This window comes from Mus caroli, chromosome 4 (assembly GCF_900094665.2).
Source record: "Mus caroli chromosome 4, CAROLI_EIJ_v1.1, whole genome shotgun sequence".
Lineage (NCBI taxonomy): Eukaryota > Metazoa > Chordata > Mammalia > Rodentia > Muridae > Mus > Mus caroli.
In genome coordinates this window covers 109,007,638-109,021,768 of record NC_034573.1, presented here as the reverse complement: position 1 = coordinate 109,021,768, position 14,131 = coordinate 109,007,638, and the positions used below count along the sequence as shown (strand labels likewise).

Genomic DNA, 14,131 nt, shown 5'->3' with positions numbered 1-14,131 from the left:
ACACACACACACACACACACGACATCAGCACTCACATTTGTAAGTGTATGCACACAAAGGGGCACAGCAGTTCACATCTGTAATCCTAGCACACGGGTGGCCAAGACAGGAGGACCATGAGTCTGAGGACAGCATGGACTACCGAGTAAGACCTTGTCTCCGAATAAGAAAGAAGGAAAGGAAGGGAAGAAGGAAAAGAGTGTTTGCCACGCAGCAGGCACAGTACCAGTGACATAATATCTCTCCTTGAAACCTCCGAATGCCTCTGTGGAAAAGACACTGTTGCTCTCCCCCATGGCTCAAGGGGTATTGATCAACCTCAGTCAAAGAGTTTTCATGCTGGATCCAAACCCCCTGTGCTGGTAAATATTGAACCATCATTAGATCCCAGATTGAATCTGGAGACGGCTCTTGGTCACTATTCCAGGAGAACCTCTCTCCTGTGCATACAGCAAGTTCAACACAGTAAATATTTGGCTGAAATCTGAGTGCAAAGCCCCGGGCACAGCTCATGACTGAATGTCTGGCTCTCAGAGAATCCCAGAGCTACATAGTCACTGCCACCTGGGATGAGAGTCTGAGTAGCTGAGCAAGCCTCCTGCAGTCGGCTAGGCTCCCAGCGTGAGTGTTTGGAAAAGTCAGACTTGACTCCTATGATCAGGAAGCTCACAGTCGTGGGAGGAGAGACAATAAAACTGCCAGAACAGCACGCAGAGGCACAGCAGGATGGAGGGCCCTGGTGTTCCTTGGACAGCCCTTCCAGAGAGCCCTGGAACATTCTCTATGAAAGGCAAAGGAGGAGGAGGGAGGAGCCTCCCTGTGGCAAACATGTCTGCTCTCCCCTGTTTTCTTGTTCGTCCCAGAGGGTAGAGGCGCCAAATAGGAGATGCAAGGATAAGCTCAATGTCTGACAGTGTCTCCATTGACTCTGACCCCTGACCCCTGACCACAGCCAGGCCTGACAGCACTGCCGCTACCACAGTGGAAATAGTGTGTGTGTGTGTGTGTCTGTGTGTGTCTGTGTCTGTGTCTATGTCTGTGTGTCTGTGTGTGTCTGTGTCTGTGTAGTCTGTGTGTATGTATCCCACTTCCTGAGCCTCCCTCCCTCTCCCACAACCATCAGGATGATTCTCTGCAAACCTCTCCCCTGCTCCCTCTCTGCCTCCTCCTCTCTCTACCTCCCTTGGGTAACACTCCACATTCTCCCCAATTCCAGCTCCCCGTCTCTTTATACTCTGATATTCCATGTAACCGTCTCTCAGCCAGGAACTTACTCGCTCACTCAGTCATTTGGATATACAAGTCCATGTGCTGGCAACAGAAGCGACTTCCGCATGTCTGATAGGCCACCAACACTGGAGCTTCAGAGATAAAAGGATTCCCATGCCTGTAGCCTGGGAGGAAAGCCAGGGGGGAAGCAAACAGGGATGCAAGCTGCTGTGCTGTTCCAAGAGAACACCAGGGAACACAGAAGGAGGACCCCACTCCAGGTTGTATCGGACAAAGCAAGCTCTGCACAGCACTACCAGAACCAACAGCCTTCCATATCCAGCCAGTAGTGTGTGCAGAGGGAAAGGGGGGTTCCTCCAGGAAGATGAGCCTAGCATCTGTAAGTAGAATCAGTTGCGGAGAAAAGAGCTGGAGAAAATCCGAGACCACAGAGGGCTTGGAAGTGGTTTGGAAGGAACACAGGCAGACAGACCTTAAGTTAGAAAGTATCACGACAAGATTCCTACCATGGAAAGATTCTCTGCAGCAACGTAGCAACAAGCACCTTGAATGTCCCACATCCAAAACTGGACCACTTGCAACAGTAAATATCTCCCTGGTCCAGCACAGGCCATGGGGCCGCATATTCACCTGCAGAACACCTAGCAGTACCTACAGTGCTGTTGCATCTGCGAGAGGCTCTGCAGACTGTGCAGTGAAGCCAGACAGATAAACTCCAACCCAGGAGCAGCCAGTCACCCGGGGAGTCTTCCAATGCCCTCTCATCACCACAGAACCAGTGGGGCACCACATTTTCCAGAATCTCTTTCTACATTCTCTCCTTTCCTCCAAGCTCCCCTCCCCCACCTCACCTCCAGCCCCTCCCACCTCTCACCTGAACTCTGTAGTCACCTCCCTGCTAACTGCCTCACCTCTAACCCGCTCTGTGCTGCCCATCATCATCAGGAAGTCTGCATCCCACCAAAGCCAGCCTCAGGAGCTTAGGGGAGGCTCTTCCGTGTTGCATCCACACCTCCTCCACGTCTTGTAACACTTGAGTGGTTTCCAAGCTTACACCCCTCTACCTCTGCTTCCAACTGTCACCAAACCACATGGGGACCCCCAGTGGGTATCCCTCCTTTCAGTCCATCCCAGGTGCCAGTTAGGAGTACAGAAACAAATGGAACACGTTCCCGTTGTCACAGAGGTATGGGAAACAGACCAGCAAGGACAAGGTGGGGGTGTGTGCATTGTAATCAGGATGAGCAGAAGAGACCATCTGAGTCCCTTTCCCACTCTTCAGGAAAGGAAGGGAACCCATATGACAGGGCTTTCAGAAAACTGTGGTGGGGATGGGAAAGACAGACATTAGACTTTTGAGCCAAGCACAAGTCAAAGTAAAAGCGATGGGACAAGCACAGGAATAGAGGACATGAGGGCACAGTAACCCATGTCACTGGACACTTAATTGCAATTATGTGTTGATTTGGCTGCCTCAATGGAAGCGATGGCACAAGCTCAGGAATAGAGGACATGAGGGCACAGTAACCCATGTCACTGGACACTTAATTGCAATTATGTGTTGATTTGGCTGCCTCAATGGGCTATGCATTCCATGGGGACAAGTATCTTCTGTCCCCATGGGTGTGTGGCCCAGTATAGAACTCGAGAGGTCTGAAGCCCCCGGTTTGATTTCCAGGACCAAACACAGAGAAAGGGGTTGCCTTTTGAGTACCTACTATGTTTTAGCTGTGTACCTGCTGTGTTGAGTACCTACTATGTTTTAGCTGTGTACCTGCTGTGTTGGAGAGCAAAACCAGTAATGATATCACCTGTGGGGAGCTTAAATTCTAGCGAAAGGAAAAGACAACAGAATAAGAAATAATAATAAGCAAATCATGTAATAGCTACCAAATGCTGGTATCCGAAGAAATAATTTTTAAAAATAGAGCATAAGATGATGTTAGGAAGGGTCAGTCCAGAGTTCCAAGCTAAGATGGGAAGGGGGGAGTAGTAGGATTGAACAGAGGGTCCCAGTAGGCCTCACCAGGCAGGTGACATTTATGCCAATTTGAGGAAGACATGATTGCTACTGGCACATAGTAGGGCCATTGAGCACGTATTGGAAAGATAAAGGAGGACACTCTTATGTGTCCTCATGTCACCTGTACATCTTGTAGGGGAAATGGCAACAAGTCCTAGCTGGTAGTGCATTTGAAGTGACACAGGGCAGTGGGTCCCAGGTCAGGATCACAGGTTCGTGTATCCCGGCTCCCGCTACCGTGAGCACTCTCCCTGATTCCGCATCCCTGATTCTGCATCCTTCTCCCAAAGGCTCAGATTATGCTGGAGCTGAAGACTCGCGTAGAAGAACTGAAGATGGAGAATGAGTATCAGCTCCGGCTGAAGGACATGAACTACACGGAGAAGATCAAGGAGCTGACGGACAAGTTCATCCAGGAGATGGAATCCTTAAAGACGAAGAACCAGGTGTGTTTCGGGAGCCTTCATGAATGTACAGTGTCAGCAGTAAGCAGCTTCCATGCTGCTGAGCACGGGGCCATGGTCTAAGGGCATCCGAACTGTTGAGCTGTTAAGCCCGGCTGCGGAGGGAGGGGGGTAGGCGGAGGGGGGTTGCGGGGGCGGGAGATGTGCATGACAGGTGACTAAGCAGGTCAGACGGAAGATAAAGCTTTCCATAGTGAAGGGTACTGCCGGGTAAAACAGGTACGTGGAGAAGAGGCAACGAGGCAACAGATGATTATCCCGGAAGCTGCTGTTACGGATAACTTATATTTTGTTCCCAAGACACTTTCATAATCTCCAGATTCTCTACAGTGAGTATTTATTTTTGAAACCAGGAATAACTCACTTTCAAGAGATGAAATAACAAGAATGCTAGAGAAGGGACTAACAGGTGCTGACTTCTAGATGGTCCAAAATAAAGCCTGTCTCAGCAGGGGGTAGTTAGGCGTGGCCCAGGGATTTAAAAGCCCATCTTTATGCTATACAAAACCTGCCTGGCCTGCTCATCCACAACCCCCCTCCCACCTCTTGGCTCAATGGGTGTCTGGACGGGTAACTTATCTTCATGGGTCTGTTGGGTTGAAAAGCTCTTGGCTGTTAAACTTATTCATGTATTTACTTATAATTCATTCAGCCAGGCATCGAGTGTTAGTTTGGTGCCGCTTGTACAAGCCAGGCCTCAGAGCGGCACCCTTAGCCTGCCAGGAGCTGGTAGGCTCAGGTAAATTCTTACATATGAGCAAACACACTGAAGACAGCCATGTGCCAGCAGCATCCAGTGGGGCTCTGGTTGGATTTGGTTGGTTGTTTGGTTGGATTTGGTTGGTTGGTTGGTTGGTTAGTTTGGTTTGGTTTTAGTTTTTGAGATGGGATTCTCTGTGTAGCCCTGGCTGGCCTGGAATTCATTGTATAGACCAGGCTGGCCTAGAACTCACAGAGATCTGGCTACCTTTGACTCCTGCGTGATGGGATAAAGGTGCGCACCACCACATTTAGCCATCAGTGGTACATGATTGGAATGAATCCCTGGGGTTTTGTTTCTTCTCAAAATCTACTTGATCCATGTGCCAAACCCAAACTCTTTGCTGACAAATCTATTTTTTATCAGGTGTACATAAAGAGCAAAAGTGTAGAACTTTCAGAGCTAAATACAATGCAGATGAAAGGTAGCCATGTGGTCATGACTCCACAGAACAGTGTCTGGTACAAAGTAAGGGCTTGAGAAAATTTTATGAATGACGGTGTTGCCAGTAAAAGTAGCTCTTGTCCTGTTGGTGCCTTGGCCAATGTGTGGAACTGAGAAACGGTAAATCTCTGTTTCAGGTGTTAAAAACAGAGAAAGAAAAACAGGACATCAGTCACCGAGAGCGCTTAGAGGAGCTTGTAGACAAACAGACCCGGGAGCTGCAAGACCTGGGTGAGTCCACAAGGGGGAGCCACATGGCTAAGGGCAGTTAGCCAGGGTTGGCATAGGCAGTTTAGGGATAACCATCCGAAAGATGCCCCTCCTTCGACCGACCCCCACCCCCAGACACAGCAGAAGTCAGGGGATGTGGCTCTGTCTATGAAGTCAGGGGATGTGGCTCTGTCTATGAATACACTACTTTATTGGAAGTCACCATGGTTTTCCTTCCTGTGTATTTGCCCATTCCTCAATGGGAATGGTTGCTGGGAATTGAACTCAGGACCTTTGGAAGAACAATCAGCGCTCTTAACCACTGAGCCATTTCTCCAGCCCCCTACAATACCTCTTACATCCCAGTAGGAGATTCAGGTTTGGAGCCTGACAGACTGCTGGGTCCCAGTCCCAGTACTTCCTTATTGCATCTTCTAGGGTATCCCCTAGCCTTACCAAGGCTCAGTTTGATCATCTATAAAATGGGGATATAAAATCTGTATTGCATACTCTGGATATTTTCCAGGCCCTGAACCTTCAAATGCCTCCTCCATCATCTTCGTAAATGTGATTCCACTGTCCAGAGTTGGGTGCAGGGAGCTTAGCCACTTGGGGAGATACAAGCAGAGGCAGTCATTGGAGTTAGACAGGCCTTGAACCTTGGCTCTGGAGGTGAGGGCTCCAGGGGCACTGGAGGCTGCCACTGCCTGCCCACGTGCCTCACGGCTGCCCCTGCCTCTCCCTGCAGAATGCTGTAACAACCAGAAGCTGCTCCTTGAGTATGAGAAGTACCAGGAACTACAGCTCAAGTCCCAGAGAATGCAGGAGGAGTACGAAAAGCAGCTCCGGGATAACGATGAGACGAAGAGCCAAGCCCTGGAGGAGCTGACCGAGTTCTACGAGGCCAAACTCCAGGAGAAAACTGGCCTTCTAGAGGAGGTAATGCCAGGGAGCCACACTCTTCCTCCCTGCCTGTGAGAAAGGGCAGCACGGGTGGCTTGGGGGTAGGGCAATTAGAGTGTCTCAATTGGTCAGCCATCTGCCTCCCCCTACCCCCCAGCTACTGTGTGCAGCAGGCACTGTGCCCTGGGAGTCGAGGATGGGCACAGGAGACAAGGTTTCTACCCTCAAGGAACTCTCATCTCAGGGAAGAGATAACCAAATAATTTTATAAATATAATCACAGTGAGCCAAGCTCTCTAAAGATGTGTCTGGGCCGCGTGATGGTGCACGCCTTTAATTCCAGCCCCTGGGAGCCAAAGGCAGGTGGATCTCAGAGTTTTGAGATCAGCCTGGACTTCAGAGTTCCTGGACAGCCAAAGCTACACAGAGAAACCCTGTCCCAGAAGAACAGAGATAAAACAGGACATGCGGGTTGTTGGCAAGAGGAAGGGAAGGTGGAAGAAAGAGGCCTGACCCGGACGGACAGGAGACAGGACAGGGCCTTGACTTCCATTTCTGCAATTTTCATGAGAAAGGCTTCTGTGTTCCTGTCCTCCCAGGCCCTCTGCATGGCGGCCTCACAGCCCCTTCCTTCCCTCAGCACGCTTTCTCTCTCCCTTCCCCCGCTCTGAGCCAGGCACAGGAAGATGTCAGACAGCAGCTTCGGGAATTCGAGGAAACCAAGAAGCAGATTGAAGAAGATGAAGACAGAGAGATCCAAGACATTAAAACCAAGTACGAGAGGAAGCTTAGGGATGAAAAGGAGTCTAACCTGCGACTCAAGGGAGAAACGGGGATCATGAGGAAGAAGGTGCGGGCTGCTGCATGATGACCCAGGGGTGGGCCCCGGAAGCATGCCAGAGGAGGCTGGGGGACAAGGGGCAAGTGGACAGACAGCCATGGGCGACCACACAGAGGTCCCACCTCCGGGACCCCAGGCTGGCTTAGATTTCACTGAGATACTCATTCTGCCCTCAAACTCATGATCCTCCTGCCTCATTCTCCCAGGTGCTAGGGTTACAGGAGTGTACCACCACACCTCACCCTTTCCCTCCTTCTCATGGGCTTCCCGTGCACAGAAAGATGCTCTGAGCTTTCCTTTGCGGACAAGTGGGATCTGCTGGAAATGGCAGTGGTGCGAGGATGAGATGGGCAGCAGCTCAGCCTGGAGATGCCTCGGCTCAGGGCGTTCCAACCCAAAGACCCCTCCTCAGAAGCGTGGTGGGAAGTGTAAGACGCTCTGACTGCAAGATGAGGCAGCTGTTTAGTTCCCCGATGCCGAGAGAGGAAGGGACGCCATTCACAGATCCCCGTAGAACTGCCTCGTTTCCTCTAAAATGGTTACCCCCAGAGATGCTAAGTTCAAAGCAAGCCCATTAGGAATCAAAGCTTCCTGTTAGAAATCGCCCTGTTTGGTGTGACTCCTGGGACAACCAGGCTCTCCCTCCTACAGTGGACGTGGCTACCGTGGCTCATCGGATAGAGCGAATCTCTGTGACCTTGACCCACTCCAGGGGCCAGTATGGTCCTGGAAGAACCCAGGTCCATCTAGAGAGCCTAGTTCTTAACCTGTGGGTCATGACCCAAAGGGGTCGCATATCCGATATCCTGCATATCCATATTTATATTACAATTCATAACAGTAGCAAAATTATAGTTATAAAGTAGCAACAAAACAGTTTCATAGTTGAGGGTCGCCACAACATGAGGAACCGGATTAAAGAGTCGCAGCGTTAGGAAAGTGAGAACATTCAGTAGACTGGACATTATTACAGTGGATAGTCCATCACTCACTTGACCTGGAGAAATACTGAACTGTTCTAAATTCTTGAAAAAACCCACTCCCTGGAACAAACAATATAAGCATGATAGCCTGTCCCTGCAATAGGATGTCTTAGGAGCTAAGGCAAGAGGATCGTGAGTTCAAGGCCAGCCTGGCTACATAAAAAGAGCCTGTCTCCTTATAGTAAGAGGGAAAGTAGTTGTGAAAAAGGGAGGTAGGTGTATGTCAGAACTGGGATGGAGGTAAGAGATGGTTGTGGAGGGGGTGGCCATGGTACATTGTATGCAAGTATGAAATTTTCAAGTATGGGGGGGTGGGGGAGAGTATTCGTCAATTTACAAAAAGGTCGTCCCTGAAGAAAATAGGATAACAAAACCCACTCCCCAAAGCCCATGGATGTTGAGTGATGGGTTTTTTTTTTTTTTTGTTCCTGGAGGAGGGCCAGCTGCATCCTCAGTTGGGGTGGGAAGATGGGGATCAGCCCCAGAGGTGCTCACTGGCGCCATCTGCCATCTGCCGCCTCAGTTCAGTAGCCTGCAGAAGGAGATCGAAGAGCGCACCAACGACATCGAGCTCCTCAAGTCGGAGCAGATGAAGCTGCAGGGCATCATCAGGTCCCTGGAGAAAGACATCCAAGGGCTCAAGAGAGAGATCCAGGAGAGGGACGAGACCATTCAAGACAAGGTGAGAGCTACTCACTGACCTTTCCGGCCACTGCCCAGAGGGACCCAGAGCTGGAAGGGTTCTGGCTTCTCTGAGATCATTTACCTGACTTGGTGGCAGAAGAACCGTCTCCGAAGTGCCCACTGTGCGTTTGGCATGGAGCTCGTGAGTGCTAACACAGCACTCTCAGTTCCTCCAACAACTCGGGGTTGCGTCTCATGAGGCCAAGTCCCAGGAAGCCGAGTTTACGCCCAACGTCTCACAGTCTGTAGGGGACAGACTTCAGATAAGAACCTAGGTCTGCTGGCTCCCAGATCCCTGACCCCCACTGAGCCAGGCATCCTAAGATGGCCCACTTTATGAGCTGAGGGTAATTCACCTGCCACACTGTCCACATGGTATTGCCAGTAGTAGGGGACTCCTATAGTGTTGGTCCTTTAACTACTGGGTAGCCCAGGGAGATGGGAATGCCTTTGTGCAGAATGCTCAGCTGATGGGCACATGTTTTCTATGGACACACCACCTCAACATCCAGGTTTGCTATCCTCCTGAGTAAGCCCAGACTCCATCCCACATCTCCATCCACATCCACTGCATCTTTTGCCTCATCGGGCAGAATTCTCCTGTGGCCACACATGGGCGTCAGCATTACTTAGGTGGGTTCTGACACAGGCCCCTCTGCTGACCAGATGTTGTGCATTAAGTAATTTCTCAAAGCTGTCCTGTACTTTCCTCGGAAACGAGGGGTTGGACGGATCTTTGTCAGCCTGCATGATCTTTCTGCACAGGACGTCTTGTATATGGAGATGGAGCAGGGCTCTCTTCAGATTCTCAAAGAAGAAACTTGACAAGAAAGAGACCAGCCATTCCTAATGCAGAGAATCGCGACCCCCTCTTAGTCTAGCGGCTTTCCCACTTCCCACCCTGGTCCCCAGCAGCAAGTGTAGTTAGGTCATTGTCCTAGTTAAGGTTTCTATTGCTGCGAGGAAGCCCCATGACCAAAAGTTAGTTGGGAAGGAAAGAGTTTATTTAGCTTCCACTTCCACACTGTAGTCCATCACTGAAGGAAGACAGATCAGGAGCTCAAACAGGGGAGGAACCTGGAGGCAGGAGCAGAAGCAGAAGCCACCGAGGAGTGCTGCTTACTGGCTTGCTCCTCATGGCTTGCTCAGCCTGCCTTCTTATAGAACCCAGGACCACCAGCCCAGTGATGGCACCACTCACAATGGGCTCAACTTCATCAATCACTAATTAAGAAAATGCCCTACAGGCTTGCCTACAGCCTCACCCTATGGGAGCATTTTCTTAATGCTTGTGTCAAGTTGACATAAAACTAGTCAGCGCAGTTATTCCACCACTGAAAACCCTCCAGTAGCTTCCCACGGCCCACAGCAGAGGTCAGCAAGCTCCGGCCTCTGGGATGACCTCTGAGTTCCTCCCCTCCGTCTCCAGCCTCATTTCTAACTTCCCTGGGAACCAACACATCACCCTGAACCAGGTTGCTCTCCGCCGCTGTGGCAGCGCAAACCACCACAATGCCTCACCCCCACCCCCTGCATAACACATCACATTCTGGGGCTGCATTTACTTGTGTGTCTGCTCCGCCAGTCAGTGGTTTTGCCCTAAGGATGGGGGACTGAGTCAATTCTTAGAGCTGTGACAGGAAAATATCACCCAGTCCAGACTTGCTTGATAGAGCCCCTGCTCCACTTCCACCAGATTGCCTGAAATCTCAGTGGTCCAAACAAACAGCTGTGTTGCTATCCTCTTTTCTTTTAAGATTTTATTTTTATTTATTTTATGTATGAGTGCACTGAAAACAGTGACAGTGTCTGGTGAGAAGAGGGTATGTGATCCCATTACAAATGGTTGTGAGCCACCATGTGGTTGCTGGGAATTGAACTCAGGACCTCCTGAAGATCAGTCAGTGCTCTTAACCACTGAGCCATCTCTCCAGCCCGTTGCTATCAAATTAGGGTCAGGAATGGCACAGGGTCCAACAAGAGGGCTGGTCTCTGACCCTGTCGGGGAAACTCAGCTGAGAAAGACTGGAGATGCCTCCAAAAGCTAGAGGCTAGCAAATGAACACCCACAGTGGCTGTGTTCCCCACATGCCGAGCTCCATCCCCAAGGCAGGGATGGTAAGGAGGCTGAGCTCATCTGAGTCTTTCAGCCACAGAGCCCTAAGCATGCTCTCTGTCCAAGAGGGCTCAGTGTGTGCAAACCCTTTACAGTGCAGCTAGCCCACACCACAGAAAGTGTCCCAGAACCATCAGGCAGGCAGACCTAGCCTTGGCAGCTGCACATCATCCTGCCCACTTCTTTTTCTGGGTTTCCAGCGAGTCATGAATCCAATGAGATACGAGTGAGAACGGATTCCGCTTGCTGACAGAGATGCACCAAGGCCAGGAGGCAGAAGAACTACACAGTGTGGGATGAAAGACATTGTCTTTCACAATCTATACAAAAGGGAGTGAGCTCCTGTGAAGTCCATGCCGCAGTCTGTGACCTCGCCCATCTTCGGTGTCACGACTGTGTGTTTTCAAACCTAAAGGAGTTCCACATGCCAGGGCCTTGTGATATCACCCACTTCCCTTTCTCTTCTCACCTCCAGGAGAAGCGAATTTATGATCTGAAGAAGAAAAACCAAGAGCTAGAGAAATTCAAGTTTGTCCTTGACTACAAAATAAAGGAGCTGAAGAAGCAAATAGAACCGAGGGAGAACGAGATCAAAGTGATGAAAGAGCAGATCCAGGAGGTGAGGGAGGACCGTAGCTCACACCCAGCCCATTGGAACCTCTGTCCCCTCTAACCCTGTCACTCACTGACTCGAGGGAAATGAGAGAGAATGCCTCACACAGCCAAGGCATCTGAGGCTTCCAGCTCCCCAAAGCAAGTTAGATGGGGATTTAGCTTGTTAGACGGGCTTGTGTGGGGAGAGAGTGGGAATGGCAAATGGGAGATGCACGTGTTGAAGATTTGGCCACCAGGGGGCAGTATATACCCAGCCAAAAGGTACTCTTGCCTCCAAGGGCGGAGAACTGCTTCTCAAAGTGGGATGTTGCTGAGAGCCCAGGCCAGGGTCTGGTGTTTGGACTTCTGACAGGGAATCAGAAGTCTTCCATGGCTCTTAGGCACAAGAGAGGAACGATTAAGACTGTGTTCTGGGGAACAGACAGGACAGAGGAGAGAGATTAGAAGTCAGGCTGGCTGGATGATAAGGATTCCTAGAGTCCAGCAGTCCGGATGTGTGCCTTTTAGCCCCAGGCTCCTGCATACTTTCTTAGTGACATCCTGTTTACCTGTCAGCCTCCCACTGGGTACAAGACACCTAGGACTTGGGGACCTTGATGACCTAAAACTGAAATGTTGGTATTTTCCACCAGATTCACTCTTGATCACCCCCCACCTCCCCTTCTATCGTTTGTTTCTCGGTCGAATGCAAATGTAAAAGTCTTTCCTAATTCTACCGTTGACTTAACTCCCAGGTCCGAAAGCATCACCAACACCAAGCCAGTCAGGTTTTAAACCCAATGCTGTTGCCCTCCATAAGCCTCCACCATAGCTTCTTTAGAAAAAAAGGCACTGATTCGTACTTATTTTACTTAGGGGTAGGGTGCATTTGCTACAGCATCTCATGTGGACAGCCCAAAACAGCGTGCAAGAGTCAGTTTTCTCCATACACCATATGGGTTCCCACATCGGGACTCAAGTCCTTAGGGCTAGTGAGCACCTATGCCTGCCAAGCTGTCTCACCAGCCCCATCTACCATTTCTTGTCTGGACCTGACTCAGAGTGAACTCCTCAGTGGTGTCGCATCCTACTAGAATAAAACCCAAAGGCTCCGTGCATCTCTCCTCTCTGCAGCCTCATCTCTTGCCTTCCTCCCCTGCTCCGGAACGAACTTGCTGATAGCTCAGAAAAGCCTGGTTTCTCCCATTTTAGGATCTCTGCAGTAGGGTCCCCTCTGGCTGCAAGACTGTTCCCTGGATCGTCATAGGATCAGTTTTTCATCTTCCCTGTGCCAGCTTAGATGTCACCTCTTCAAAGACACCTACCCTGACCCCATGTACAAAGCAGGACCCCACTCTCCCTTCCATTTTCTCAAGGTGTTGTTGCTGAGCGAGTATGGCAGGTGTCAGCATCTTTACCTGTCTAGATGCCCACAGGCTACGGTGGTGCTGGTATGCTCGGCAATGCCTTTGCTCCAAGAGGCTCAGTAAAGACATCAAGCAGAGATCAGCCTGGGGATGGGATCTAGAGGGGATGGGATTGATTTTCCCCCATGGCATCAGTGTGGTGTTCTCTGTGGCCCCGGCTGACCACAGAGCTGCCTTCCTGGGCCCTCCCACCGTATGCTGGTGATCTCAGGGCCAAGGAATGGCAACTGTCTTTGACCTTTTAGTAGCAAACTATCTCAGTCTGGGAAATTTCAAAGAACAAAAATCTTTCTCAGTGTCCCAGAGGCTGAAAGTCCAGGATCAGGGCAGCAGAAGATTGGAGGTGGTGTGTGTGTGTGTGTGTGTGTGTGTGTGTGTGTGTGTGTGTGTATGTGTGTGTGATAGTGACTTCTGTGTGTCCTCTTCCTGGCCTGTTTTATACAGGCATTTGTGAGGGCTCTGCCTTAAGATCTTCCTATCAACACACCTGTGGGATCATTCACTGCCCCTGCAGTGATGGAGGCGGAACATAACCTTGATTCTAAGCAGGGAATTCCCTGGTTTAGGGAAATAGGGCAGGGGCCTTCCTAGTTAACGCTTACACACACTGTGCCCACTCCTTATTCCAGTGACTCAGGGCTGTCACCTGGACCTGGTTCTTTGCAGGAACCTCTGACCGTGAGCCTTTCCTCTGGGGGTTATTGACACATTCAGAAATGCCCACTGCTTGTCTCTGGTGATGTTCCTCCTATTGGAGGGCAGTCTCAAGCTCTAGGCTTGTATACCGAGACCCCTGAGAATGACCACGAAGCCAGCCTGAACTGAGATGTTCCACTTCATATATGCTTCTCCAGCTTCTCTGTGGAGAAAGGGTCCTTGTGATTTCCCTTTTAGTTCAGTTATTTGTTCATCTAGTAGGGCAGGGTGTCTTGGCACTGCCTGTGTTCTGGGGTGACTGATTCTCTGCTGTGGGGATGGGAGGGGCAGTCCTGTGAGCTGTCGAGGGCTTTAGCACCAACCATTTGATGCTAGAAGCACCCCCTGCCTAGGTTGTTATGATCCAAAACCTCTGCAGACACTGCCAGATGTCCACTGGGGGACAAATGGCTTCTTCTGCCCTCCCCACTGGGAATTATCACGATGAATAACACAGGAAAGTGGACTTGGTGTCCATGCTGGGCGAGAGATGTTTGTTCTCACATTCTGGGCTCATCTTCTGGCTTTCCAGCCAGACGTTCACACTTTACATATTTTACGGTTTACATTTATAACCCTTGAAGTAATGTGAGGCTCTGCCTGCAGAGGAGCGAGCAAGGGCAAAGAGTACAGCCACTTCCATCCTAACCCAGTCTGTCTCTTCTGGCTCAGGACTGATAAGAGGTCAGCTGTGCCACTCAGACATGACCTCAGGAGCCCTGAATATTAGGGGCATCCTTTGTCATAGGACACCCA

At 50.5% G+C, this 14,131-nt stretch overlaps 1 protein-coding gene across 1 annotated transcript in view; it reads left to right on the top strand.

Moving 5' to 3' along the window:
- The window catches only part of Cfap57 (cilia and flagella associated protein 57), a 69,605-nt gene that overhangs the window by 34,629 nt on the left and 20,845 nt on the right, over nt 1-14,131 (top strand). Inside the window, exons 13-18 of the mRNA XM_021160891.2 lie at nt 3,544-3,699; nt 5,059-5,152; nt 5,880-6,070; nt 6,711-6,884; nt 8,382-8,540; nt 11,134-11,277. Of these exons, the coding sequence (XP_021016550.1) occupies nt 3,544-3,699; nt 5,059-5,152; nt 5,880-6,070; nt 6,711-6,884; nt 8,382-8,540; nt 11,134-11,277 (918 nt within the window). The remainder of the gene's footprint in view (nt 1-3,543; nt 3,700-5,058; nt 5,153-5,879; nt 6,071-6,710; nt 6,885-8,381; nt 8,541-11,133; nt 11,278-14,131) is intronic.